The 27,989-nt window shown below is 36.5% G+C and overlaps 1 protein-coding gene across 8 annotated transcripts; it reads left to right on the top strand.

The window, feature by feature from the left end:
- Nucleotides 1-717: 717 nt before the first annotated feature.
- LOC103696685 (lysine-specific demethylase JMJ18-like) lies at nucleotides 718-15,355 on the top strand. Of its 8 annotated transcripts, XM_088717762.1 has the most exons (13): nucleotides 747-1,067; nucleotides 1,181-1,565; nucleotides 6,051-6,339; nucleotides 6,729-6,818; nucleotides 6,886-6,963; nucleotides 7,093-7,614; nucleotides 7,699-7,920; nucleotides 8,333-8,494; nucleotides 10,716-11,084; nucleotides 11,166-12,519; nucleotides 12,689-12,792; nucleotides 13,896-14,093; nucleotides 14,567-15,355. In XM_088717762.1, exons 3-13 carry the CDS (start codon nucleotides 6,094-6,096, stop codon nucleotides 14,984-14,986), a joined length of 3,765 nt encoding a protein of 1,254 aa, XP_088573888.1. In that variant the 5' UTR covers nucleotides 747-1,067; nucleotides 1,181-1,565; nucleotides 6,051-6,093; the 3' UTR covers nucleotides 14,987-15,355. The 8 variants fall into 8 exon arrangements, with proteins under 8 accessions (XP_088573901.1, XP_088573888.1, XP_008776596.3 ...); XM_088717775.2 differs by lacking the exons at nucleotides 747-1,067; nucleotides 1,181-1,565 and adding an exon at nucleotides 718-737; XM_008778374.5 differs by lacking the exon at nucleotides 6,729-6,818 and having other exon boundaries at nucleotides 752-1,067.
- The last annotated feature ends 12,634 nt before the right edge of the window (nucleotides 15,356-27,989 follow it).

The raw sequence follows: 27,989 nt of genomic DNA, 5'->3' as shown, positions 1-27,989 counted from the left end.
AAAAATTTGTTACTGTCTTTTTCTGTCTGTTGCTACTTTCCATGGTCGTGTTATTCTTATCTCATCTAAAAGTTTCATTATCCCTCTTATTTCCTTTCCTTTTCTAATATAGATAAACTCATTTAATATTTAGACCAGGCTCGATTCATATCCAATCCATAGCATAGCCATAGATCCATAGGATTTTATAATTCCAGACTTAAGTCGACATGGACTCGACTTAGTTGAGGATGAGCATGGTTTTGGCCAAATATTATACTAAAATTCTTAAGAGTTTGTTTGTCTATTCCTATAAGATTGGACTGAAAATCCTATAAAATTTGTAGATTATGCCATTTATTTAAAAATAGCCTTACATCAACCGAGCTTAACCTAACTCATTTTTTTTTTCTTCATGCAGTCCAAAGGCTAGAATCTGTGCTGAATTTGGATAAGTTGTTAGAAAATATAAGCTAGATGGCTATAGAGTTTTTAGCCTAACCCTATAAGAATATCTAAATAGTCCCTTGACCACATCCAAACCTCACTCCATGGTTGATAGGTGGGTCATACAACTCCACAGCCATCGCGGAAGCAGCCAAGGCGGCAAGCTCAGCCAAGGTCCCAAGGTCTCGTTCCCTACGGAAACCGTATGAAGGATATATGCGTAAATCCAGGAAAGGACAAGGATAAACCGATAAATCCAATACGACGCGCGGAAGAACACGCAGCATCTACAAACTCTTTTCCGAAGGAAGGTTGGATTCGGATTGCAGTTACGAGTTGATGTTGGTTTGACCCTCTCTTTTCCTAGCTGTAAAATATAAAAGCCAAAAAAAAAGTAACAAGAAAAATTAAAAGAAAGTTCCAATCCTTCTCAAAACCAAATTCTTTCCCACAAAAGAAAAAGAATTTAAATCAAAAGGGGAAAAAAGAGAAAGTTTTGATTGCTTCAATTGGATTTTATTATTCTTATAGCTGTCCCTTTAGGGTATCTTTTTGGGAGTCCGTGGGTTTTCCACCCATCAAATTAATTTATTGCCTCCCACACCATTGTAACCTTCACATCTCTGAATTCCATAAAAAGGGTAAGGGTCAATTTAGGTTATTATCCTTTTCTTAATGTTATCATTGCTTTATCTTGTTATTAGTAGATATTTTGTTTCTATGTGTTTAATATTGTTATGATTTTTTTTTACAGCATGGTGGATGAATCCTTTCTGTGATTTCTTTATAGTAAAGGGGTTATGATATGCCACTCTTTTCAACAGCAGTTTTCTGATTGGTTTGGTTAGAATTATGCTGGTTTAGGGATCTCTGTTGGATTGGGCTTTTGATGTTCCTTTTAGGAATACATCAGAGTTCATCCAATTAACCATAATTTTGGTCGGAGAATTGAAGGTGGCTTTGATCTGAGATTTTATTAGGATTTGGTTCTCCTTCTCCAGTCTTGGCATTGTTCTGAATTCGGTTGATTGGAGAAAGTGTTTTCTTAAATCTATTGTTGATGCTGCCAAAAAGGTTAGAGGACTTGGTTATCTGCCTTGATTGAATCTTTTGGAATCTATAGAACAGTTCTCATGGAGGTTAGGGTTTCTTCTCTTGTCTGAGAATAATGAATTGATGCTTATGTTCTTCATTCTGTTCTCTATGGTTGGGTTTCTGTTTTATATAGAATATGATAATCTCTTATTTATGTGCATCTTGGGGCATGTTAGATGGAAGATTTGATTTCCAAAGTCTTAGGATTTAGATGTGAAATAGGAATTGGATCTCAGTCCTTTTGTAGAATTAGGTTTTAATCTTCATTGGCCATTCTTTATTATAATTTTTCTAAGCACTCATGTTTGAATTAGAACCTATCTTCAAGATCTGATTTTTTTTTTTTTGTTTTCATATAATTCTTTCAAAGAGGACCTAATAAGTATGTTTTATTGATAAGGACATAGAATACATATAGAGGTAATACATTAAAGGCAACTGAAGAAAGCCCTTCTTCTGCTCTCAATAGACATAACGATATGAGCTAGAGTCCTTTGCGAAGTGTAAGGAACTCTTGTTCTTCTGATCAGTATTTGTTGGATTTGAAGATGTACAAATCCTGGCTTTTTTTTTTCTTTTTTTCAAAATGCATTTTGAAGTGGATGGTTTTCCATAATGGTCTTCCTGTTCGCAAGTGCTTGGTAGTCTGTTTTGGATTGAGTGTAGGCATCTCTAGCATTACATGAAGTAACTAGTTACTCCATTTTCTTTTTTTTTTCCTCAAGAGGGAAACGTCATAGCTAGTTTCCTGAACATAGAAAGTGTTGATGCATTCTGTTTGTATGCCTTATTGAAGCACATCTCATGAACTGTTGCTATGCCTATGACACCATGGTGTTGCATGGTTCAATCGATTGACAGGTTTGTCTCTTTGCCATAGTTTTGTGACCTTCTGTCTTAATTTTATGTCGACAGTTTGCCTATTTATAGAATATTTCTTTTTTCTTAAAAAATGTACTAGTTATAGTCACTCGATATTATATTCAAAGTGTTAATAGCGATGCAATTAAGCATCTGGCACAAAGTTGGATGAGATATTGCCCACTGCGTATCTTTTATTGAAGAAATCATGAATTCCACAGTATATAACTGAGCAAGTTGATTTGGTGGTAGATAAAATCCATGTTAGCAGCAGCCACATGAATTTGAAAATTAAGGCACGCTTTAGCATTAGCAACCATGATATAGACTGAACCTGTGGTGCAAATTAAAAAGAGTTGAAGCTGTCAGATGCACTGAAGATCGAGCGACAACTCCGAACAAAATGGCTTTAATACACAAGTAATAGTAATAGAAGATGCAGAAAAATTCTTTGTTCAAACAACAATTGCAATTGGAATTAGAAAGATCTATGTTCCTCCCAAAGGAAACCCTTCAGGCAATTTTTGGTTTCAGGTGTGCCATATATAGCATAGTCATAATAAGATAACCTTTTACTACTTACTAGGACAATCAGATACTAATTTCTTGGTTGGCTGTCTTTGCATAGATTTAGTCAAGTATGTTGCCACAGATCAACGAACATTTGACTGTAACCATCAATGAAAAATTTCATCCAATTATATAAATCTGACATGATTAACTTTCTAGTTTTCAGTTCATTTCTTTTCTATATATAGTAGATATATTGTCATTTATTCCTTTTTCTGTGCTACCTGAGGTCTTTGACCTCCTCGTTTAAGTATTCAACATAATATGCATTGTTCTCTATATCTGCATCTCTCATATTTCTTCTGATGTATACCAGCTAAATGGTTTCTGTACCTCCTTGATCTCAACTAGTCCAAATACATGTTCTAATGAAAATATTGCAACTATGAGAAATAGTTTAACTGGGACTATTGAGATTGTAGTAGTAACTGTCCTAAACTAAGGATTGAATTTAATATTTCGTAGAGTTTTTTGCATGAATACCCTTCTAAAAATTCAAATTTGCATGAATACCCTCTTAAAATTTGTATTTATTTCTATATCCTCATAAAACACTTTTTTTGCATAAATGTTCCTAATATAACGGTTCTTCTAACACTGTTAATAAAAACCATATTTATTTTAATTAAAAATAAAATAAAATTTTGAAATTACTTTTTTGTCCCCCATCGCAATCGCCTTATAAATGTTTGTGTTTGTACATCTACCCATTAAAGGTATTTTAATCATTGTAATTTAAAGCCGTTAATTTTTTAACGGCGTTAGATGGTGTGGGTACATATGCAAAAACAAGGATAAAAAAAAGGTAAAATAGCAAAACAAGTGTTTTACGAGGGTATACATGCCAATATCAATTTTGGGAGGGTATCCATGCGAAATTCAATATTTAGAAGGGTATTCATGCAAAAAACCCTATTGCATATCTTGAACTTGCAATAAGTAACTTAAAATATGCATATTTAGGAAACACATCTACCTTTCTTTCTTTCTGGTCTTTCTTGGTTTGGCACAAATGGTACAGTGTTTATTTATAGGAAAAAACAGCATGAATAATATAGAGCATGCAATAATGGAAATCAAGGGACAATAGCTTTTTCTTTTCAAATATGCAAATGATGTATTATCTATGATAAGATGTAAGCAAATTGTGAACTACATGGAGCGTGCGTATGTTGAAATTTATGGTCAAATCGACTTTAGATGTCAAGGAATAAAGCCCATTCTGTCAGTCCTAAAGCAGGTGCAACATCACTTTTAGTGGTTTAACTGTGGGGCTTTGGTCAAATTGATGGCCAAGGGATTATGATCAAATTTCTTTGTTGTGTCAGGCATATCATCTATAAGGATTAGAAGATTGGTAAGGGCATCCTTAACAAAAGTAGAGCATGGCAGATGCAGTAAAGATTTATGGGGCATGAAATTATAGTGCAATTATTGCATATGTCTGTAAATCTTGATGCATACATTTCTGTAAATTTTGAGAAGCCACTGTTGGAAAATCTATGAGTGCACATGCTTGTGGGGTACCGAGTATTTCTCAAAATTCAGATTACATGATCAATTTATACTGTTTGATGTAACTAGGGGTCGTGAATGCTAGATCAGCATGAAAAAAAAATGACAGGAATTGTTCAGGTGACTGTGCCTAAATCTGAGAATGACAAGTTAGGACAACATGGTACCTTGGTAGAAGCTTTAGAACTGCATCTGGTTGCCGTCGCTGATGACTAGCACCGACCATTAAGAAAACAGGCATGAGATTTTTGGCTGACTAGAAAAATATTGTATGCTGCTCCAATGATGAATTTAAAAATCTTGCATCAGTAGATGATGTGACCAGTACTAGTAACAGGTGTTTAGATAGAATTCTTAAAATTGAGCTTAAATGAATTGAATTTGTCTTATTATTAGAAATTTGTTCATGGCAGTGCAATGCTACAATATGGCTTGTGGCAGTACACATACATGCTTCATGCCAAACTCATCTTTTGCTATTTTGCCTTCTGCAGATGGCTGATAATAATTAAAGAAAGGCTAGCTAGATAATTTATTTTTATTTCATATTTTTGCAAGTTTTTTCGGGATTTAAAATGGTTATACTTTCTTAATATGATGTTATATTGCTTTTTTTGGATGTATATATATGCCTATATACATATATACATACATGTATACATATATAGAGTCATACATACACAGATGGACATCCATACGTATCTACGTATGTATGGGTTCCAGGACCCTACCCTCTGCAACAGCAGAGGGGTGTCAACCTGTTTACCTTAGTCTTCTTGGTCATAAGTTTACAGATCAGCCTCTTTAAATGTTTTCTGCATCCTCTTATATTTACCATCATTTAAAATAAAGATAAGAGCGAATTGTCTGCATTAGAAACAATCATCTGACCACACCCCCAGTGAACTTTGATTGTCGAAATTTTATGAATCATGATTTTCAAACCTGATCCGATATTACGGTTGTCTAATAATCAGGAAACCTAGGTTTAATAGTCCCCATATGCTCTCAACATGTTTACTATGCCAGCATGGCTAATAGGTTTCTATACTTATATCTCTTGAACAAATCAACTTCTGCATATCTTTATACGTGGGAAGCCTTCAATCAAGGTTCGCCATCTCGGTACCGTACCCCATATCGGTGCCACACTAGCACAGTGTCGGTACGATACGATATGAAATTTTTTTGGCGTACCGAGTATCGGTATGCCACTTGTACTGGATACCGGTACTGAACTGATAAGGTACGGTATGCCCCATCCCGACTGGTTCGAGCCGATACGGTATACCATGCCTTCAATACAAATTTATGGCAAAGCTGTCATGTTCTGATATGTGGCGGCTACAAATTATCTTGTTGAAATTATTCTGCGAAAAGGAAGCATGCCTTTTCAGTTGCCGTAATAGAAGGCACCACCAACTCTTCTTTCATGCTACGAAACGTTCTGGCTATTTCATTGCAATATCAAATTCTCTGTTTTGGATTTCCGTCTCAAGATTAGAAACATGTTAAACCTGTGCCAGTTACATCTGTAACTATCTCTTTTTTCATGCAGTGATATTGTTTGCTGTTTTTTGCAGATAAAAATCAATGGAGATGGAACTCATTTAGAATAGCTTGGGAATGTCAAGTGAAAGAACTAATTCGTTAAAATTTCCTATTGAATTCAGAAAGGATCCAGGTAATGCTGCAGAGAGTTATGGTTGTTCCATGGAAGTTACTGTGACACCACCAGTACAAATGAATGCTGAGCATGGTGGTTGCAACGAAGTGAAGGTTAAACGCTCTCGTCAGTGCAGAAATGGGATAGATTATTGTATGCTTGATTATAGCTCAGAAGGGGAATCAGACCATGAAAGGCTCATCAAGGTTCATATTATCTATTATCCTGTGTATATATCTACCATTGATATTTGTGCTTTTACCTGACATTCTCTAAATGGAAGGAACCATCGCCACATTTTATGTTCATGCCTCATCTGTTTCCTTGAACCATATTCCAAAGTGAATCTTGTGTCAGAGCCACAGTCAATACATTGCAACTTGAAGTTACACTTGATTACTTTTAATTTATTGGTTAAAAATGAAATTTAAACATGAACTATCAGTGTAAAGAATAAATGGAGGAAAAATTTCATCTATTTAAGTTAAAGTAGGAACTATCTGCAATATCGATGGTGCTCTCTCTTTTGTGTGATGCTATATTCTACATGGGAGATCAGACCTCCTGATGATTTTTTTTCCCTTTTTGCTCAAAGGATTGCTCTTTTAAATGTTCTCTGCAAAGTGATGACCATCCCAGATCGTCAGGCTACTCTAAATCGCACAACTTGTTATGCTCAGAAAATGTAGGTTTTATTATTTTTATCCATCTAAATTGATCTGCCTCTTCTGACACCGAGATTCTGAAAACAGGAAACTGCTAGATGGATTCCAGAAAAAGCATGTAGACCAGTTATTGATGAAGCTCCTATATTCTACCCCAATGAAGAGGTAAGCTATTCTCTTACCATATATGAGTTCTGCATTACTTATCAGAATATATTACGTTTTTGTCGAGCATCTGTTTCATCACTTATTTATTTATTTTTGGTTGACGCTCGTTTTTTTTTTTCCTCTTAGGAGTTCAAAGACACTCTTGGTTATATTGCTAGCATACGCCAGAAAGCTGAACAATATGGTATATGTCGCATTGTGCCACCACCTTCTTGGAAGCCTACCTGCCTTCTGAAAGAAAAGAGCTTCTGGGAGGGTGCCAAGTTTGCTACTCGAGTTCAAGAAGTTAACATGCTTCAAAATAGAGAGCCAATGAGAAAAAGATCCAGGAATCGGAAAAGGAAGAGAAGAAGACGCATAAGATTTGGAATGACTCGCAGACGTAACAGCTCCAATAGTTCAGATGCTAATGACTGTGCTGCCTCAGACACAGAAGAAAAGTTTGGTTTCCACTCTGGAGCAGACTTCACACTGAAACAATTCCAGGAATATGCTAATGACTTCAAGGTGAAATATTTTGGCATAGAAGATTCTAGCAAAACCTTAGTTTCCTGTAATGAGGGTCCTTGGAAGATGTGGCAACCCTCAGTGGAGGAAATTGAAGGGGAATACTGGCGAATAGTTGAAAAACCAACAGAAGAAGTCGAGGTAATATCTTCTAATCTTTGGTGGAACAAGTTTTTGGACATTAAGATATTCAACAATTATATTCACATTCTTATTCAAATTCAGGTACTCTATGGTGCTGATTTGGAAACTGGTATATTTGGTAGTGGGTTTCCTAAAGCACCATTATCAAATCAAATTTACTCAGATCAATATGCGCTGTCAGGCTGGAACTTGAACAATTTTCCTCGACTCCCTGGTTCTGTACTTTCTTTTGAAAGTGGAGATATCTCTGGAGTCCTAGTGCCTTGGCTATACATAGGGATGTGTTTTTCATCATTTTGTTGGGTGAGTCGATACTTTAACATCTTGTCCTTTTTTCACCCACTCTGTGTATCAAAACCATGATTATCACTGAACTTCCTTGATTGGTGATATACACTAAAAAGGTTAAGAACTTGAGTAACTTATGTGCTATGCAGTTAAATATAGATAAATAACCTTGAAAATGAGGAAGAACGTCCCCTTAAAATGGGATTTCTTTGTTTCTAGGAAGAAAAGCAATTTCTGTATCCAAATTGAGATCTTGCACTCTCATTTAATTTTTGTAATCTAAATTGATAGCCATTCTTCTCACTCATTTGTTTGACATACTTTTTGTTCACCATACCTTATATTACTTCAGTTCTTTTTTTAATCATGCTCGTAGAGTATAAATTCTGCCAGCTGATGTGTCATTGTTCTTGGTTTGTGGCAATAGCATGTCGAAGATCACCACCTTTATTCTCTGAACTATTTGCATTGGGGTGAACCAAAAATATGGTATGGGGTCCCTGGAAGTGATGCTGTGAAATTGGAAGATGCCATGAGAAAGCATTTACCAGAATTATTCAAAGAACAACCTGATTTGCTGCACGAATTGGCAAGTTCATATCTCTCTCAGAATTTATCTATTTTCTTTAGCTGTTATTGAACTTAAGATATGTGCATGCATTTTCTATGCATGCTATGAGATCATCATCATCATCATCTTAGAAAAGCTATCAGATTAACTTAGAATGAACAATTTTGTAGGCAATAAAGAGCACCTAGGTTATTAGTGTTTTTTTGGTACCTTAGAATGATTTTGGCTATACATACTTTTACTTGATTTCTATCTGGACATAATATCTGTGAGTGGTTAATGTACCATATTAGAATTGATATTTATCCTCAATTTTTGTCTTGCCCGTCAATCTGTCCATTTTGCAGATGATGAAACTCTCATTCAGTATATACATGTAATATATAATTTATTTCTTCTCAGATATTTTTTTGGTATCCTTATATAATTTAATAAAATTAACTATACTTATTGGCTTCTTTTATAAATGTGATTTTCTTAACGGTCAATGATACTGCTATACTAGCATGTTATCATTTTTGCATACCTGCTATTGTAATTTAAAATTTCAGAATTTAGCTCAGATTTCATCTGTGATTGAGGTAGAATATCTCAAGTATCTATTTATATTAAGTGTTCAATAGAATTATAAAAGATTTGAAAAAATTGAGATTTATTGTGCATATGCAACATAGTATGGTAACAGTAGAACATTATGTTTTTGAAATAGTAATAAATGGCATTCATTACATAAGATTTGTAAACCAATACTTCCACATTAGTCAGATTATTTGTGCATTAACACAGACATATAACATGATGCTGAGTCCTAATTGGCAGTATCACTCATTTTGATGAGAGTGGAGCGAGTATATTTGTTATAAGCAAATCAGAGCACTACAAAGAACAAATCATAAAGATCCATACATGAAAAATTGGCAAACAGAAAACATTGTATTATTCTGGACCATGCTTACTCACTGTTGGGAAACCGAAACAGAATGCATACTTTTGCGGGTGACTAGGTTGTTGATTAGCGATGGATGGATACATTGTATGACATGGAAGGCCATTAGCAGAGCCATCACCATCATCAGTACAATTTTTTTTCATCATCACTTTGGCTCCTATGATTGGCTATTTTTGAACATCACATTCTTCCAATATTCTCGAAAATTCCATCTTTCTCAAATGACCCTAAAATGTTTCCTGCTTTGCTTGCCCTCACCCATCATCAATCACAAGTTGTCTATCAAGCAGCGCAAACTCTTGGATACAAAAACAACTTTTTGTACCTTTTATCTCTCTCAAAGATTGTTGAATTTCTGGAAAATTTCACTTGAACCTAATCTTTTTTCTTTCCAAATAAGGGTTGAATATCTGCCTGGTGGAGTTTATTTATCGGACAGAACACATGGTTGTGTTTCACCCTTTCTTTGTGTAGTGGCCAATTTGTCTCTTGAAACTTGAGGATTAATTTTGGACATCTCTGTAGTAATGGAGATTCTTTATCTAGTAAATCGTAGGAATTATCTTGTCACTTAAGTGCCTTAGCCCATGCATCAATGACATTTATAACTTTCAGAAAGTTTTCCATTATGCCCCATCAACACATAATGATCGAAGTACTATTAAATGGAAATCTCTATTCCATCTCTTATAATGTTTTATTTTTTTTTCATAACATACCCACTCATCCACTAATGACTAACCCAAGTTGAAGAGTGAAGCCAAGATCATGCGATCAGTCATATTGGACTATCTCGACTATCCACTTGTCCAGAAGTGTGATCACCATTTATATCTCCACTTCCAACTAAACTTGCACCATGTGCACTTTTTTACTAGAAAATAGTTTTATTTGTGAAGTTTTCTCCTAATGATAAAATCATCAGCAAATGACCTTTTATCGGTAACCAGTAGGCTTGTCTTTGACAAGGGAAGGTGCTTATGATCTACATTCTGCTGATCTCGTCAAATTAGTCCTTTCTAGATAATTTTATATTGCTGAATTTTCAAAACATAATTGTGGTGCATGTACCACACTGATGCTCATCTTACCGACTGATCAGCTTGTGCTTGTGTTATGTTGGTTAAAAAGCTTTTCTTCTCGTAAACTATCTCATGGATTTGTAAATCCATTCGTGATCATAGTGAGTTTCAATGATGTCCCTTAGAATCCTGGGGAATTTGTTCTAAAATTCCCCTTAGAATCATCATACAATTATGCTGAGACATCTTCATTATTATTTTGGAGCAGGTAACTCAATTGTCTCCTTCAGTTCTAAAATCTGAGGGTGTTCCAGTTTACCGTGCTATTCAGAATCCTGGGGAATTTGTTCTTACTTTTCCAAGAGCATACCACTCTGGTTTCAATTGTGGATTCAATTGTGCAGAGGCTGTTAATGTTGCTCCCTTAGACTGGTTACCACATGGACAGTGCGCCATTGAGCTTTACAGCAAGCAACGCCGGAAGACATCTGTGTCCCATGACAAGTTGCTGCTAGGTGCTGCAGAGGAAGCTGTCAAAGCACTCTGGGAGCTTTCATTCTTAGGGAGTAAAAGCCCAGATAACTTGAGATGGCAAAGAGTTTGCGGAAAGGATGGAACGCTTACTAAGTCTATTAAGGTAATTATCTTGTTACATAAGCTCTCTCTCTTTTAAAGCTGATAATAACTTTGGTCATTGTCTCTTCTTTTTTCCCCATAGGCGAGAGTCTGGATGGAGCAGAAAAGAAGAGAGTCTCTTTGTAATACATCACAGTTTAGGAAAATGGACAAGAATTTTGATGCATCAAAAGAAAGAGAATGCTTCTCATGCTTTTATGATCTGCATCTCTCTGCTTCAGGTTGTGTGTGCTCTCCAAATCGTTTTGCATGTTTGACCCATGCAGAGCTACTTTGCGCATGTGATCCGGGTAAGAGGTTTTCCCTTTTTCGCTATAACATGGAAGAATTAAATGCCCTTCTGGAAGCTTTGGAAGGGGATTTGGATGCCATGAGACGTTGCGCATTAGATATACTAGGACTGGTCCAACTTCCACAACTGGAAATGCAGGAGAAATCTGGAGAGACAAATACGAAGGACTCAGACAAAAGCTTGTATGAATCACAGAAACAATTTATCAGCAACAATTTTGGAGATGCAGATACCTCTGATCAGGATAATGGAAGTCAGGTATGCAAAGATGTCTATCTTGAACAGAAAAGGAGCGAGAGCCCTGCTTGTTTCCAAAGGACAGAAGAAATCCCTGATATCAATTGGCCATGCAAATCTGACCATAAAAATGCTTCAAAAGTTATTGAAGAAAATTGTCGATGTCCAGGAATGTTTTATGCTTCCAGTGTAAAGGATGAATTTGGAAGTGACAACCTTGACAAAGAACCCTTCCTTACCAAATCAGATGCAGTTGATCTGCAGCAAGTTGAAGTTGCATCCAAGTCATTGAGATATAATTTGTTTGATGGTAGTACAGGTGAAAAGCATCACAGACAGCCTTCTGATCTAAACACCAGGCAACCATCCAAAGAATCAAATACTAGAATTCCTGCATGTCTTGATAGTGAAGAAGAGCAAGGCTGGAGTTCTGATATGTTAAAAAAGTCACATCCCTCATCTTCCTTGGGTGTTAATGATCATGCATGTGATAGAACTCAGATGGCGTGTAAGTCTAAGATAACCAATAGTATGTTGATATCAGGTCCTGACTACAGATACTCCGTTTTACCAAGCCATCCTTCTGAGTTGGTTTCCGAGTGTGATTTGATCAACAGAGTTTCGAATGTGGCATCATGTTCCCAAGGTGCTGAATGTGTCTCCAAATCTAGTGCAAAGCTATTCGGAATTGAGCTTCAGAAACTTCAGCGATGCCTAACCACACATTCAGATGGTGAAGGCACTCGACTTGTGCCTGCTGATCTGTCTCAATTTAATGAATTGAACCAACATAGTCATGAAACTGAAAAGGTTAACCAGGGATTGAAGTATTGTGTTGAGCCTCTTAAATTTGGAATGGTGATGCCGGGAAAGCGATGGTGCACTAAGAAAGCAATCTTTCCAAAAGGTACATTGCAATAGATACATTTCCAACTTTCTTAGCTGATTATATAGATCTAGTTTGATCCGTATGAGTTTTTCTTTTTGAGGGAAATTTGCATAACTTGTACTTTCTTGTCGAGAAATACACCTTAGTTTGTTAATTACATCTATATATATGTATATTTTTCTTTCAGGATTCAAAAGCCGGGTCAGGTTTTTCAGCGTGCTTGATCCTACAAGGATATGTAACTACATCTCAGAAGTACTGGATGCTGGACTTCTTGGACCTCTGTTTAAGGTGGGTTACTTAGCATATGAAATATATTTTTGCATTGTGTGCGTGTGTAAAGCACCATTAAGTAACCTTTTTATTTTTCCTTTCCTTTTGTTTCGCTTTTCCTCTAAATATATAAAGACAGAAAAAGGGAAAAAAAAAGGAAGAAATGCTTATTTTGCTGGCTTATGGACTCAGTGTGTATACCCTTTCTTTTCTTTTTCTTTTTAAACAGAAGAATACATAAACGCATGAACTTACATACATACATAGATGTATGTATGTATGTCTGCATGCATGCATGCATGGATGGATATATGGATGCATGCATGTATGTATAAATGAATATGTATATGTATATGTATGGAGTAGCATATTGAACTATAACATGTAAGTCATTATGGTATCAGCTCAAGAAGTGTGAGGGGAAGAAAAACGGCTACTTTATGGTATAGTTGGGGTCGTATAGGATGCATCTCAATATAATCTTTTAACTTGCAACATCCATTCTGTATACAAATAATATGTGACATTTGTGCATAAAACGTATAAAGGATGACATCTAATTCACATACATAGTTATTTAAATTTCCCCTTCAAAAAAAAGTAATTTAAATTCGATTGTAACTATACCTGCAACCAATTTGTTTTAGTCCATATAAATTCCTGTTGAAGGTACATTCTGTTTCTTTTGAATCTATAGATCCTATATCAATCAGTTGATATTGAACTTCTCCCACCACTGCTAGATCTAGAAATGATGCATCCTTAGGTAATGCTAGAATCAATTATACTGTCAAAAGTCAAAACACAACATAAAAATGGTTCTATTGCTTGCAAGTCCATTTAAAATATCTTGCATTTTCTGTTCATAATGAAAATTTAAGAAGTTTTCCACTTCCATACTCTAAGAAGCCTATACTATCAGCTGCTGCGGAGTGAATGAGGCTTCTGTGATCGTTGTTGTTCGTCAATATCTTAATAACTTAACTTTTCTTAATTGCTAAACCCCTCTATTATTTTTCAATTATTTTTTCTAACTAGTTGGGAAAAGGCTGGATGGCTATGTTTGTGGTTATTCCAGATTTATAATGAATTTCTTTATCTTTTTATCATGTGAATTTCAGGTTACAGTAGAAGAGGACCAGGAGCAGACCTTTATGCATGTTTCAGCGCAGCAGTGTTGGGACATGGTTCGAGAAAGGCTAAACCAAGAGATCATAAGACTATGTAACTATGGGAAGCAAAATCTCCCCCCATTGCAGCCAGCAGGGAGCATAGATGGGATTGAAATGTTTGGCTTTCTATCCCTATCAATCATTCAGGTACATCTAGCTCTTGCTCTTCCAGCCATTCCGGACTAGCTCACATAGGTTGTTTCGAGCAATAAACCCTAGACCTCCACCAAGAGCAAGCTCTCAGGGGAGAGGTGCCAACCAATATATCAGCTTGAATGGATAAACCAATACTGCTGTTTTTGTTTTTATTGCTTAGAATAAAGGCCATAAAGTTCAAATCCAGCTCACTAGACCATTTTGAATTCAGCATGCATTCGTAACAAAGCCTTAAATGAACCAGTTTGCTTTTGGTTATTTAAACTGTCCATGCCATTTTGGGTTATTTGGTTTCTATCTGAAAAAGTTCATATCATATTGTAAAAGACGGAAGCTCCTTCATGCAAATAGTTTTGTTACCAAGCACATAATGATTAATTATTTGTCCCTTCACAATATTAGTATGAGTTAGTGAGGCTGCTAATTCGAGTGATGCATATTGATACTGATCATAGTGCATGCAGGCTATTGAGGCTCTTGATCCTTATCACCGGTGTTCAGATTACTGGGCATCGAAGTCGAACGTACGGTTGACATCTGAACTGATGATGCAAGTAAGAAATCACCCAGCTATAGAGGTGGTTAAGAACTCAGCTACCAGAAATGAGCCAGAGAAGTGCCTACTTCAATCAAGAAATACAGGAAAAACAGTAAACAAGTTGTTTGGTGTAGATATAACTGGGTCGGAGAAGGATCCACCAGATTCAAGCAGCCATGTATCGGCCGAAGAGGTCCAGCATGTGCTCGGAGGACTGTTCGGGAGGGCAAGCATGGAAGAATTAAGAATGATGCACAAGATATTCTGCAGTAGTTCAGGAAGCAACAATTGGAGATCAGCATTAGATACATTGCTGGATGAGATTCAGAGGAAGGTACGTAAATAAGAATTTAGACCAAAGCATGCATATAATTTCTCTCGGGGACGAGCTGATGAGGCGAACAACCATGAACTGGTTGACACCTCTCCTCGAGGGCCAATCATTCTTTCTTCCATAGTAGGTAACATGACTATATTTCTAGTTTTTTTCGCACAATTTCTTTTTTGCTTTAGCCTTTCCAAAGCTCCATACAGAACATGGTGGGGTCTGGCATTGCTTCTAAATGCAATTATGCCCCATCATGTTCCTATGGAGTATTTACTCTCTTATTGGATTGTGGGTTTCAGCTTTATTGGCCCATGTAGTTGGCAATGAGATTAATTGCTTCAGTGTAGAACACTTTTAACTCATAAATCAGGAGAAGAATTTTGTGCACATGTGGTTATTTGAGTGCTCTTGCATGAAGACCTAAGCATTTGAAGAGTTGGAATTTGAGTCCGAACTTCTTGTTCTAAATTCAGTGCTCCCTATTGGATTTGTCTGGGGTCCAGAGTTGTCAGTTGAGATAAATTTCAGCTTAGTGTCATTCTCATGCAGGGCCTGCAGTGGAACAATTGTTCCCAAATTTGATTTATGCCCCTAGATCTGGACCCGAACGATATCCATATAAGATTTCGAACACAAAAAGGAACCATTATCTATATGAGATGGGTCTATAACTTTCCTTGAATCCCATCCAGGTAGTCTGTAACTAGGGGGTTTGCTAACTATGTCATGAAGGTAGAAGTTGCGGATGAACTGGTCGAAGGGGTCGTTGAAACCGTGGCAGCAGTACATAATTTGAGAAAGAAGAACATAGACAATGAGAAATGGGAACAGGCCATTATTACTGTGTTGAACAAGTAATTGGTTTAGTTGGTCAATGGTGAAGGCAACTAACTAGGCTCTTAGTGGAAATAAGGTGGTCTCAAGGCCTTAGGCAACTTTAAAGTTCAAATGTACATTTGAGAACAGATGAGGGGGTTGCAACTTAGTTTAATGTAGCCCATGTCATACGTCCAGGTATGGGCCATGATCTACAGTTAACTGTGCCGACGGTGTTTGTCTTTAATTAAAGCAGCTTGTGATACTTAAGTGAGAGATCTCAGCCATACAGATAGTTCAATGTGCTCATCAGTGTCTGATTCGGAGATGTGGATTGAAATCGACAGTTGATATTGGGAAAGATATCTTCGATAGAATTTATCTGAATGGACCATTTGACAGCCCAACTACTTCATCAATAGTGGCCCAAGAAAATTAGGTAGAGTGGTCCATGATATGTAGACCAATGATGCCTGTTTCACATCATTAAGTGGGGGACTTGGTCTGCCATTGTAGAGGCCCATGGAGATTTTGCAAATCAAATCAAAGAGTCTAAACCCCCAAAATGGAGATATTGACATCTAACGCTTGTTATGTAAGAGGAAAAATTTCAGTCACGTTGGTTGTTGTTTCAAATTTCTTGTTTGTTTGTTGTGTATCTTTTCCACTATTAAATGCAAATTCCCGAGTATATTGGTAAGGTTCCATTGAGGACATCGTTCGTCTCTCCACCGCATGGATCACATATGTCAAATTCCAAGGCATTTGCTCTCTCGACCAAGGACACCCCTTAGTTTGCTCTTCAATAAAGAAATCATGCAATCAGTAGATTGAAATCAGGTCGGCAACCTGATTTCTTTTTCTGTAGATATTGATAGTAGAGAAGACGGCAAGATTGTCTCTCAGACGCCGGAGCTGATGAAGGTAACCATGAGTAGGATTGCCTTGGCCATTTATCCATTTGATACTTGGTTTTAGAATCTCCTTCGAATCACAAATTGGAAAGGTGTTAGAGACCAACACCTGGATTCCTTCCCATGCCACACTAATTTGATGATCAACTTAATTAGTATAAAATGAGGTCTTGGTATCCTATTAAAATTTCTATGCTAGGTAAGCATTTGTTTTTTGAGATTGGAAGGCATGTAATTCCCAACCGCCCAAAGAATATAAATGGCATATTTGGTTGGGAGAGTGGGGCTTTGGAATGAGAATAAAAATGAGTGACTTTTATTCTAGCCGTTTGGTTAAAAGAAGTTCCATTCTGATTCCGATTCTCGGAGGAAACGAAAATGCTCCAATATCCTAAAACCTAATTCTGACTCTTTTCTAATATTTAAATCTCATTCTAATTTCAATTTTAGTCATGAACCAAGCGTGTCAAGAAGTATGGCAGTTTCGATTTCCATTCCAATCTATTCTGATTCCGTTAGTAAACCAAATGCATCCTAAATAAAGATTTTTTTCTCCACTAATCCTTGGGGACGAAATATGTGAGAGATAACACCTCCCAAGATTCAAACCCCGATCTATTGCTTCCATGCAAAGGGATGTCACCATTCAAGTGCCACTCAATTCATTGCACATATAAGCATAGTTGAAGTTACGTACTAGATGGTTTGGTGGGGTAAAAGTTTTTCCTTCCAACTATGATGTACTAGCAGAACAGCCAAACAAGGTCTTCCAAAATAGCTACAAAAATTTACATTGAATGCAAATCAATTTCTTCCAAAGTTTTATATACAGTAACAAGTTCTATCATGTTGCATCTCTGCACCTTAGAACATCTTATAATTTTTTTCCTTTTCTCGCTATAGGTACAGATAAAAAAGACATCAAAAAATTATTTTTGACCCTATCATAAGCCAGCCGTAGAAAGACTAACTAATCTCGTCGCTCCTTTTTTAAGTTTGGCGAGCTGCCTCCCACCCAAGTCACTCTTAAAGCAAAGGATTACTCTGAAATCTTGATCAAAGTCATTGCTTTTCGTTATTTTTCATAAAAATACATAGGTTTCTACGTAAATTCATTATATAAGACATGAAAATCGATCCCAAAGCTGGGAAGAAAACAAGCAACAGAAAAAAAAATTTAAAAAGACTAGATACAAAAGCAAGCTATCTTGGAAGAAGATACAAAAGTCCAATGATTCTAGCCATATTTAGGGGCTATTCGGTTGCCTACATCTAGGCTTCAGATGCTGCATCTCATTTATAATCATGCAAATGTAGATGTTTGATTGCCTACAACTAGACTAGATGTAGGTAACTAGGTCTAAGGCACTCTTGATGCATCAGTAGATGTAGCAGAAGATGCCCATACCCCAAGATACAGTGTCTAGTTGTAGCCTTACAAGATTATCATTACTACCTTTCTCTCCAATCATCATATAATAACAATATTAATATAATTACAATAATAAATATCATGATATTCTTATATTTAAGATGTTGCCTACTCAAAAAAAAGGCAATGGTGATAAATTAGGCTACGAACTAAACTACATGGAATTTAAGATACATATATTAATTAATAAATAAAGATAAAAATTTCATTTATTGATGATCTAGAAAAGGGTTCCTCACTATTGCTACAACCTAATATTATAAGTGGCTTTCGGTACCGATTGGGATAGGTGTCACTATTTAGTTTTCACACGAGTTCTTACTGGTTTGCGCCATATGCACTATTATTGCTATGCATGGTAGTTACCATTCCTCTTACCAATCCTATAGGTAGTGCTTCCATGTTTTGGATACTGGTAATTGTTGGCTAATCACCTTTCTTAGATTCTGGTCCGATAAGTGCCTTATCTTAGGCTGGTTGCTTGCACTCCCTTGGTTTGCATCATTGATAGTCCTTTTGGGGATTGGCTTGCATCCTGATACTTGGTCTACACCATGATACATGGTCCATATCTTTGGTACTTGGCCTGCATATATAATGCTTGGTCTATACCTTTATCACTCGGCCTTCATTTTGGCACTCGACTTGCACCTTGGTACTCGGTACTGCATCTCTATCAATTTTCACCTTATGGTACATTGGTACTCGACCTACACCCTTGTACTCTGCCTACACCTCTAGTACTTGGTTTGCAATATTAGTACTTGCCTGCACTTTGGTACTCAGCCTACACCTTTGTACTCTGCCTGCACCTCTAGTACTTGGTCTGCAATTCTGGCCTCCATTTTTTCATATTAAAACGGTAATTCATATAACTCTAACTTGAGTATATCCAGTCATATCAAAAGAAAGTAAAGAAAACAAAGAAGTAAGATTATCAACTACAGATGTCCAAAGAAGCTTCCTAGAGTGCCGGGCGACATAGGATGCAACCCAATCAGCTGCTCTGTTTGCCTTCCGGTACACATGTATAGCATAAAAATCACCCATCTCTTGAGCCAGTCTCCAGGTCTCTAGGATGAGGGGGTGATCGTCACCGTACCTGTCCACATTTTGTATCCAGTCGATTACCACAGAAGAGTCCCCCTCAAGATGCACCCGGTCGGTGCCGAGAACCTTCCTCGCATAAGATAAATCCTTCCAAGCAGCCCGCAGCTATGCTCCAACAACGGTGAGCCCTGGCATGCGACGACCACTAGCGGCTATCAGCCTGCCCAGACAGTCTCTGATCACAAATACTTGGCATATACATTTGGTACTCAGCCTATAGTACTTAATCTACACCTATAGTACTTGGCCTATACATTTGGTACTTGGCCCGCACCTATAGTACTTAATCTACACCTATAGTACTTGGCCTATACCTTGGTGCTTGGTTTGCACCTTTGGTACTCAACCTGTACTTCTGGTACTCGATCTACATCCTTGGTGTTCGGCTTGTACCCTGGTAGTTGGCATGCACATCTGATATTTGGTCTGCATCTCTGATACTTGGTTTGTAGATTCTCAATTCGGTTTGTAGGCAGATCTACAAATCGAGTATTGAGTCTATCCAAGTACTCGATCTAAGAATGACATCCGTACAAAACCTCTTATTACTCAGTTTGCACAGGATGCCCTGCAATTACTCGATCTATATTGCATAACCTTCCTAGGCCTGCTATTGATTTATCTACAAAGAGTGGCCATAAGTCCGGATGTATTATAAACAGATAGTTCTCCAAGTTGAGTCAGGTGGTGATCTTACAATATAAGCTGCAAGATGATCACACCCTCTTCACATTATATAACCATACAATTACAAATACAATACAACATTTCTAGATACAGCTCTTGCAGCATCTCTAGATGCATTTCTAGTTGCAGGTCCATCCAGATAGATAGATTAGGTGACTGTGAAGTACTATTTGATCTAGTCCAGCGCTTCATGGAAGCGACGAGCTCTGCCCATGTTGGTTGTCACAATCCATTCAGCCTCCAACCTGTTGGTGATGTCACTTACTGAAGCCTTTACTCAGCTATCACATCGAGGCTGTGTTAAAACTCTGCAGGCCCATGGCTATTGTCGGCAAATGATTGCTACTTATCACGTCGCGACTGTTTTCCTTGTTCTTGCAAACATACAAACTACACGAAGGGAATCATCCACTACATATCATTGGTACAAATTTCTTGGTCTTGAAGGGAGTACGATTCCATGGGCCATGGCATAAAAGCTTGGGGTCTGTACCCTAGGGAGAAGGGTCAAGGATTCAAGCATCCTTCTCTTCAACACGAGCATAATGATGTCATGTACATCAGATTAGATAGAGATATGGATAGTTCAGGCCTGGCCATGTCTTGTGGAGTACTGATATAGATGCTGCATGGCCACCTTTGCTCTTCTCGAGTTGGAGGACCACTGGATTCCTTTGGTTTGTACTAATTACCCCTCCGTTCTCACACACAAATTTAGGCCAAATAATCTTTTTCAAAGGCCAATGGTGCAAGCCATGATCCATCAGAAAGAAACAAAGAAGTGCAAAGGAAAATAATCCAAAGGCAGTCTTCTTTAAGATAAAGTCGAAAGAGGAGATCTATAGGAAAAATGTTGACTTTTCTAGCGTTAGAGTGGAAATAAAATATTTGTTTCGAAAAAGTTTAAACTTACATCCAGATCATTTGCATTGAGCACATGCATATAAGAAGAATCAAGATAGATGTTGTGATCAGAAGAATAAAGATATTCTAATTTATATGAATGGTATAATTATTTGTATTTATTTTCCTCACTGTTAAAAGCCTTATTAGGGTTGGCTGATGCCGTAAAGTTTGTAAGCCCTAAATACGGGTGCCTATGAACCTTTGTCCATACAAAAGGAAAGAGAAAGGATGGAGATTCTTGTTTGGCGTATTTTTGCGTATTCATAACTCATGAATTTCAAACTACTTGATTTGTCTGTGCCATCCTCATAGTTTCTTAAAAATCCATGTAAGCAATTTGGAAAAAAAATATTTAGATGGAATCAAAGCTATATATCAACCTTTTCAAGTACATTTCATGTACCTAGTATCGGCAACATTTACATCAAGGATCATGGCCATTAATCCGAACATTTGATTAAGCAATCTAGTATTGTAATGCAAACATTCGAAAGTAAAGCTTAGGGTCCATTTGGTGTAGAATCTAAGAAGATAAATGAATTAGACCTAACAACATGCACGACAAATCCTTTTTATTTTTCAAATTTCTCCCTCAAATCATTAGAATATTTTAAAGCAAAAGTTTACTAGGCAAGAATCAAAGAAGTTTTGCCAAAAAAGTTATCTGCAACACCAATCTCCATCAACTATATTTAATTATAAAAGATGTGAAAATAGCAATCATACCAAGCAGGCTCTCAATTTCTTTCATGCTTTCCTTCATATTTACTTTTTGATCTTCCTTTTTCTTTTACTCTATTTAACTATTTTGGACTCGTTTGGTTCATTGGAAGAGAAGAAAAAAATATGGTCAATGAAAAAATAGAAAAAAAGCCTCATGTTTGGTTGAAAATTTCAAATTAAAGACATGAAAAAGTGGCTTTGTCATATTAATAAGATTTATACATTTTATGAAAAAAAATTTATGTAGGATATAAGAAAATCTAAGTCCCACAGACCAAAAATTAGGGTAATTTTTTTTCCAAAAATGCCCTTAAGTTTTTCAATAGAGTGGGATAAGATCATTCTCTTTATTAAGGACATAATAGATGGTTTATACAACTTTTTCAAACAAAATACATGCTCAACTAAATATAAACTATGTTGAAATACATCATTTTTCTACGATCAACTAAATATGTAAAAATTATTTTTTAAATATTATTATTATTATTATTATTATTATTATTGTAACGATTCCCTCGGAGTATCTCACATGCAGAACAGCGGCAAGTAAAATAACAATGACTATCAAACAAGGGGACCATGGGCACTGTGGTGTGGGCCCACCCAACCCACCATTTTTTTATTTGGGCTCCACAGCAGGTTATCGGCCTGCTCCATCTCTGATGGGCCCCCAAGTTTTGTCCCATAGCCTTAGCCTTGTCCTTTTCCCATAATCTTCCAATGAGCAGAATACGCTCAACTCAGCAGCGTATATCAAATCTTATCGTCACGCGTCAGGCTTGGATTATAATAATCGGACGGTCCCGATATCATCTTTTAATCGTATCCCCGCCTCCTTAAAACACGACAACCCTGGCGCGGAATTCAACGACCACGTGTCTTGTCCAGAGCGATTTTCCCAAGGCGAGGTGGGGACCGTGGAGGACGACGCGGATCTCGAGAATTGGGGCACCGAAATTCAAAAACGCGCGGGTACACGGTAAGTACCGCGTAGAAACGACCCGCCCGTTCCATCCCATCGTACGGCTGGAATATATTAATCACGTTACCAGAACGCAGAACGCCCCCGCTAACTGTCCTAATTGGATACGGATATTAAAAATTTATATGCATATTTTTTAAATAAATACGAATACAAATAAAATATTAAAGTTATAAATATAAATATAAATTAGATAATTAAAATTTATTAGTTACTCTGAGTATATAGAAAATTAAATTAATAACATATTAATATGATCATATTTTTTTTAAAAATTAAATATTATATAAAATTAAATAGAATAACAAATAAAATTGAATGATTGGATACAGATTAAATAGTTGTCTAAGTATAGTCATATATATATATATATATATATATATATATATATAATGGATATGGATATTAATTAGATATTTGAATATCTATTCATATTCGGATAGAATCGGATATAAAAATAGATCTGGACAGGTATTATCCGGTTCATTTTTATCTCTTCCTAGTGATTTTTAAGATGGAATAGGGGCATTTTGATCGGCAATCTTGTAATGATGAGCCCAATAACTATCCATGAAAAGGTGATATTATTCATAATATGATTTCTTTGAGATTTTTGACTAAATTACCAAATAATCTTCTAGGCAGAAGAAGATGGTGGAGTAATGATAGTAGGATGGTCGTTTAACACCATTAGGTGCTGGGTCCTATTGCTCCATCCAATCCGTCGGATCGATGGTCCTCGGAGTATAGTGGAGTGGTTGATGAGACGCCACTTAGCGGGCGCTTAGAGGGGAGAGAGTGGGTGATGGGTAGTTGGCACATGAGATGCCATAGGTTCGGATACGCTGTAGTCGAATGGAAGGAGGGATGATTTGATATACAAGGTTACATTTTTAAAATCAATTTGCATAAAGAAAAACAAGCTGAATTGAAGAACCTTTATTTGGTAAAATAAATTATATCGTAAAAAACTTTATTAATATCTCAAAAGGCTACCACATATGATGTATTAGATGATTTTCTAATTTAATTTGAGAATTAAATCTAATAGAGAATCATCCTCGAAATAGGACTCGATAATAAAGAAATATGCTAGAATTATTCTACTACAAATATGGAGACTTAGCCAAAATTCGATACTATCTCTTATAAAAAATTTATAAGAAAATCTGATGAAAACTTCTTAATTGCAGTCACTTGCACGCTCATTTATGTGATGAACATAAATTAAATATTTACTTATTACAGTCTTCGGCTGCATATTCATTGGCTACTCCAACATTTAGCATGGTTTAGCTAGTTATGGTACATGTTGGCTGCATCTTATATTACATCAAAATGGCTGGGAAGTAGAGGTCATATACAAGGGAGGTGGAGATGAAATCTCGAGGAGTGGTTGATGCCAAGGAGATGGAGGACAAAGCTTGAAAAAAAAAAAGAAAAGAAAAGAGAACAATTGGGGCAAAAGTACGGCAAGAAATAGGTGAAAGAGATGAAATCAAATTTGAGAAAGAGAGGGAGGGGAAGGGGTGGTTTGGAGGGCATCAATCATTAAATTGGTTGTGTAGGATGATGATAGCTACCATTGTGGCTTTATAATGGATAATAGTGGAGCTATATGAGGCTGATCATCGTTGAATTGGTCTAAGAATTATTTGTATAAAGGCTTGATATGGAGTGGAAGGTAGATGTACAGGCGTTTTGGTGTTTGCATTTAAAGAGAACATGGGCTTGGTTGCTGTGGATGGGCAGTGGCCAACATGGCAGTTGTTGGCACATATCTATATGTCCTGGAATTAATTGTCACATGATACAAGTTATCAGAAGCTATTATAGCCATTGAATGGTTCTACTTGTATCATTGGCGACGCATGAGATTGCAATAGTGATGTTTTGCAAAAAAAATAGTCGTATTTTTATTTTCTTACAACATTAGTCCAAGTTTATTTGTACTTATAAAAATGACCGTTAGCTCGGATTCGCCATCCTTAAAATCTTGCTTGTCAGTTTAGCCCACCAACAAAATGACGACACATGTCCAACAAAATCAACGACCAATCAAATCTGCAAACAATAAGTGTGATTGGTTACAGCTCGGTGCGATCTCAACATGCCCAGAGAAAATATCCTAACCGACCGGATCAGCAGATAAGAAAAGCGCTCGATCATGGCGCACTTGAAAATGAATATTCTAACTGCTTTGATTAGTAGATATAGAAAAAGCTCAACTGCTCGTCTGCGAATTGCGCAATTCTAATTATGCAGATTCACATTCTCTCCTCTATAAATACCAGAGATAGGTCCCCCTCAAGTATAAAGAGAAATCCGAATATTGTACTCATAACACTTCTATCTCTTTTTTATCTCTTCTATTTTCTCTCAAAACTTTACTTGACTTAAATATCGAAGTATCCCCAACTGGATATATTCCGGCAATCCCTTGATCATCTTCTGTGGCTGCAGATCAACTTTTGCGTCATGCTGTGTTCCTCCAGTTCAATTGAGCAGAGCAACTCGCCCGTCAGTTCGTACACTCGTCGAGTCAGATTTTGAGAAGCAATAGATTATTGGAAGAGGAAAGGTCATCTTCTTTTGAGGTTTTCCTAGAGATCCAAAAGAGATAAAGTGCTGATGGAATAATCACCATTTCACTAACCAACCATAGTAAAAGTCTAATAACTCTCAACCTAGCCTTTAACGATCTCTGACTCCACAATTGGCTCTTGAATCAGTAATGCCCAAATAGTTTAATCTGTTTGTCTAGCAAGTGCGAACTCTGATGAAGACAATTTGAGGGATGCAACGCCTGAACCAACAAACTACTGCCATGCAAACCCGATCATCAGGATAGCTCAGTGCAACACACCAATCATTGCCCCAAGAAATGACCTCCTTGGTGCTTAGAAATGGGGGGCAAGTAATATGATTTAGATTCCTTATCCCTAAAATCTTGCTTGATAGTTTAGTCTATCAACCAAACCACAACACATATCCAACAAAATCAACAGCCAATCAAATATCCAAACAATCAGCATGATCAGTTACAACTCGGTGTGATCTCCATGTGCCTAAAAAGGAATACCATAACCGACTAGGTTAGCAGAGAAGGAAAGCACTCGATCATGACACTTTTGAAAAGGAATATTCTAACTGCTCCAATTAATGGATATGAAAAGAGCTCAACTGTCGTCTATGAATCACGTGATCCTAACTATGCAGATATGCATTTTCTTCTCTATAAATTCTTGGCATGCGATCCCTCAGGTAAGAAGAGAAATCCGAATACCTTACTCTTTTACTTCTCTCTCTTTTATTTCTCCTGTTTCCTCTCTAAACTGTGCTGACTTAAATATTGGAGGTTGCCTAGTTGGACACTTTGTGACGATCCTTTGATAGTCTTTTATGGTTGCAGAACCATTCTAGTACTGTGCTATGCTCCTCCATCTCATTCAAGTAGAGCAACTCGCCCATCAACTCGTCCACTTGTTGGACTGGGTTTTGAGTGGCAACATTCATTTTTTATTTTTCTAGATCAAGATATCTTATGCTATTCTGTACTTCATTCTAAGGATAGAAAGGAAATGTGATGAAAAAAATAGGATGAATATAAAATATTGGAGAAAAATAATTTAATAGAGAATAAAGTGACAGAAGAAGAGAACATCTTCACTCTGGCCATCCCACTACTACCCACCATCACCAATGATCCCTATCATCATCCGCTACAAACATCCCTACCTTCATATCACTATTGTTGATGCCGACCATCATTCACGACCACCTCCAATTGCCATTACCACCCACCATTATTGAGGAATCAAACACCGACCACCACTACAGTGATGTCCACTAGCCACCATGGCCACTAATCTCCATCTTCGGCTACAACCACTAGTAAACACCATCAATAATGATCTCCACTTTCATCTGCCATTGTTAACAATTTTTAACATCACCAACTATCTCATCTACATCCACCATCATCAACGATCTCCACCATCGTCTACCACTAACGATGATCGGCCACTATTTATCCACTATCCTTGATAATCTCTAACATTGCCTACCACAAACGATAGTTTTCATCACTACCCATTATCATTGACAATCTCTAACTTCACCCACTACTAACGACAATCTTCACCATTATCCACCTTCAATGATATTCCACCACCGCCACTACTGACGATATCCATCACTATCGATTACTACTGACAAATCTCCACCATCACCTACCACCACTGATAGTATGGAATGAGCGATTACAATTGGAGATGATGTGCATATTTTATCACAGTAATGCACATATTATATGCTATCAATGCACAAATATGGAAGTGAAAATCTTGTAAAGAAATATTCATTTTTTTAGAAAAATGGATATATATTCAAGCATAGTGGAGAGTGGATGACCTCCATTATAGTCCAATGTTCCAAAATTCTTTACCATCTCCTACCATAATCCTAGATTGTTGATCACCCACCACAATTAGTGATATTTATCAATACAGACGATCGCCATCATCACCCACCACCAGCAACTATATCCACTACTATTCACCACTATTGATGATCTGCAATACTATCCATAACTATTGATGGTAATGATGGAGATAACTGATGCATGTATTTTAAAAGGTGATGTAGATATTAGATGACAATTGATACACATATATCAAATTGATTATGTGTACATCTTAAACAATCGATGTACTAGAATTCCTTACACGTGCTTTAGAAAGATGATGCAAATATTTGAATAGATGATGCACATAATATTTATTGGTTTGTAGATTTTAAATTGGTGATGAATATGCTTTAAATAAGTAATGAAATCAATAAATGATGATAACTAATGCATAAATTATAAATATTAAAAATTTACAAGTATATATTATAAACAATGAATGCACATGTTATAAAAGGTGTACACATATTTGAATAGGATAACCCAAGAACATGCTAGATTAGTGGTGCATACATTTTAAATAGGTGGTGAATACATTTAAACATATCTAATTTTTAGTTTTTAAATATCTTAGTTTTCTTTTTTTATTTTTGATGATAAAAAAATACTGCTTGCTAGATATTTTATATATTTCACCAAAAAAATCAATATCTCCAAAAATGGATTTTTAGTTTAATACATGTGTATTAGTAGTTTTTAACTTGTCTTTACGTTTACACCCTAAAATTAATTGGTCATCAGCTAGCTATGATAAATGGTTAAAATGGCGAGGCTAATTGAGTTTTGATTAATTATGTGTATAACATTTGAGGAAGCTATATTTGGCCACTTGTCACTTATATCAAAAATCATATGTGGTTAGATAATTGCTGGATTAATTTTTCGAGAAAGTTATCAAGATAAGAGGGAGTCATTCAGGCAGGTAACTATTGAGAACTACTAAGAAGGGAGTTAGCAAGACAAGAAACCAACAATAGGGG

The sequence above is a fragment of the Phoenix dactylifera genome, chromosome 1 (genome assembly GCF_051530095.1).
Source record: "Phoenix dactylifera cultivar Ajwa chromosome 1, Ajwa_hap1_PhDact_Kaust_v1.1, whole genome shotgun sequence".
Lineage (NCBI taxonomy): Eukaryota > Viridiplantae > Streptophyta > Magnoliopsida > Arecales > Arecaceae > Phoenix > Phoenix dactylifera.
This window is presented reverse-complemented; position numbering and strand designations above follow the sequence as displayed.